The following is a 2,537-nucleotide window of genomic DNA, read 5'->3' as shown; positions in this document are numbered from 1 at the left end:
TTAGCAGGCTAGATCTCCATGGTAACTTATGCTGTGCGGCTAACCTGGTCGGGACCAGGTTAGGTTGCAGGCTAAGAGCTCAACTCAGTGAAAGAACTGCCTGCTGACCAATCAGAGCTCAGTGTGCGGAATTTAAAGCGATCAAGTCATATAACAGGAGAAAGATTCAGATTGCTCTGAAGATGGGAGGTGATATTCTATTAATGTTCACGTTCACACAGTCGGGGATTTTTGCCGGCCGTCTTTCCTGCAACGGCAGCTTTTCTGTATTTCCTTTCTCCTGTAATATGACTTGATCGCTTTAAACTCTGCACACTGAGCTCTGATTGGTCAGCAGACAGTGCTTTCACTGCTCCGGGGCAGGTTAGCCGCACAGCATAAGTTACCATGGAGATCTAGCCCGCTAAAAAGAGAACCAGCTTCGTAGGACCGGAAACCCCGAGTTTTCCCTGAAGTTAGCCCGCTAAGTGAAAATCCTGCTTCGTAGTATACCCCCCTGGTGTAGTTCTCAGTGAACCTTGTGTGCTGACTGTTTATTTCTCTCGGCAGGTCGTGGGAGTCGGAAAGGAGCGGCCCAGATGTGCATGTCCTGCCACGGCACAGGGATGCAGGTCCGTATGCACCAGCTGGTCCCAGGCATGGTGCAGCAGGTGTCCACTGTGTGCCACAGCTGCCAGGGCCAGGGCCAGAGGATCAGCCACAAGGACCGCTGCAAAAGCTGCGTGGGGAGGAAGATCATGAGGCAGAAGAAGGTTCTGGAGGTCCACATCGACAAAGGTAAGAGATTGAAGAGAGAGCTTATCTAAATGTTTCTCTGACTGTCTGACCAGCGAACAAGAAAAAACAAATAGGGATGATTTAACTTCCACAGGAATGAGAGATGGCCAGAAGATCGTTTTCCATGGAGAGGGAGACCAGGAGCCCGGCATCGAGCCAGGGGATATCATCATTGTCTTGGACCAGAGAGAACATTCAACTTTCACAAGGTAATATTTTCTCTTATCATGTGTCTTTATGTATTCTGTTCTGGAAGATTCAATGGTTTTATTAAAAGACTACGAACAATTTGAATAAAACATTGCAGGTGAAAGACACAGAATGTAAGGTTAAATATTGTTCAGTGAAATACAATGAAATGCTGTTTGATCTAGTGATAACTATTAAGATAATACCTTAAATAAATCCTAAGATGCAACCAGATGAATGAGAGATAGTAATTATACGATTCTTGTATGGTCTATTAATACAGCTTGTAGAGGGAATATATATAAACCTGGTTTTTGAATACTCAAGTGGTATATGTCTTCGTTGAAGCATCAATTTTAAACATCTTAATAATATCCCAAAGCCTAATTTTGCATTGCTGGTTGAAGTTAAACACAATCGAATTCACATTGCTTTTAAATCTTGACCTATTAGTAGCTGATTGTGAACCCTGTGCTACATAGCAACACGCTAAAATCACCTTATCTTTCCTTTCCTTTTTTTTCTACTCTTCTTGCTGTCATCAGGAAAGGAGAGGACCTGGTCATGTCCATAGAGCTACAGCTGGTGGAGGCTCTGTGTGGTTTCAAGAAGCCCGTTCAGACAATGGACAACAGAACTCTCCTCATCACCTCAAACCCAGGTGAGCCAAAGGATTTCCTGCACCAGGATTACAAAGAAGAAAAACAAACATCTGATTAACATTTGAAATGATATGCAACAACATTTGTCATAGTTAGCAGGGCTGGTTCATCTAATAGACATCAGTCACTCATATAGCTGTCACACACACACACACACACACACACACACATGCAGCGGAATGAACACTGCTGAGTGTGTTTGTGGAGAGTTATTCATTGCACTCCACACTTCACTGTATCGATGCTCCACTGATGTTGATCAAATATGTGAATACCCAGATTTAGCTAATTAATGGTCTTTTAAATCAGTCAAACTGTTGTGCAAATAAAACAATGGTGTGATATGGTCTGCATGAGACATCTCATTTCTATTTTTTCCCAAATTGAAAGATGATGGTACATTACGTTGCTAAGTCAGTCAGTGTAAAAAGTTTCAAAAACTCCTGATCTTTGCTGAAAACAATTAATAGAGTATGCCCTGGCCCCAATGCATTCATATGGGATTGGCAACATTATTTAAAATGACGAGAGAAGTGTTTCTGATCTTCCTGCCTAAAGTGAACCATTTCTTTAATCACAGGGGAGCTGATCAAGCCTGGAGACACAAAGTGCGTCGTGAATGAAGGGATGCCCATGTATCGCAGGCCGTTTGAGAAGGGGCGTCTTATTATTAACTTCACGGTAAGAAGACTAATATTCATATTCATTGTCTTGTCTGTTTTCTTCTTTTTCTCTCTTTTTTCTTTGTTATATCTGTTTTTTCATATGCTTTTCTTTCTGTACAAGACAATAGATTTATATGAGCCTAATCAGCTGTGTTCTCATGAACTCTTGACAATCTTCAGAGAATCAGATTTGCACATTGTCTCCCCCACATTGAACATGTGCTTTAGTCTCCGTCAAAAGTTA

At 42.1% G+C, this 2,537-nt stretch overlaps 1 protein-coding gene across 1 annotated transcript; it reads left to right on the top strand.

Annotated features, from left to right (window-relative positions):
• Positions 1 to 549: 549 nt before the first annotated feature.
• LOC104955315 (dnaJ homolog subfamily A member 1-like) lies at positions 550 to 2,309 on the top strand (the record flags this gene model as incomplete). The annotated part of the gene is made up of 4 exons (XM_010782613.1): positions 550 to 777; positions 872 to 986; positions 1,512 to 1,627; positions 2,209 to 2,309. Coding segments are annotated over 4 exons (560 nt in total), but the record flags the coding sequence as incomplete, so codon positions are not given.
• Between the last annotated feature and the right edge of the window lie 228 nt (positions 2,310 to 2,537).

The sequence above is a fragment of the Notothenia coriiceps genome, unplaced genomic scaffold (assembly GCF_000735185.1).
Source record: "Notothenia coriiceps isolate Sejong01 unplaced genomic scaffold, NC01 NC01_scaffold00000512, whole genome shotgun sequence".
NCBI classification, from domain to species: Eukaryota; Metazoa; Chordata; class Actinopteri; order Perciformes; family Nototheniidae; genus Notothenia; species Notothenia coriiceps.
This window is presented reverse-complemented; position numbering and strand designations above follow the sequence as displayed.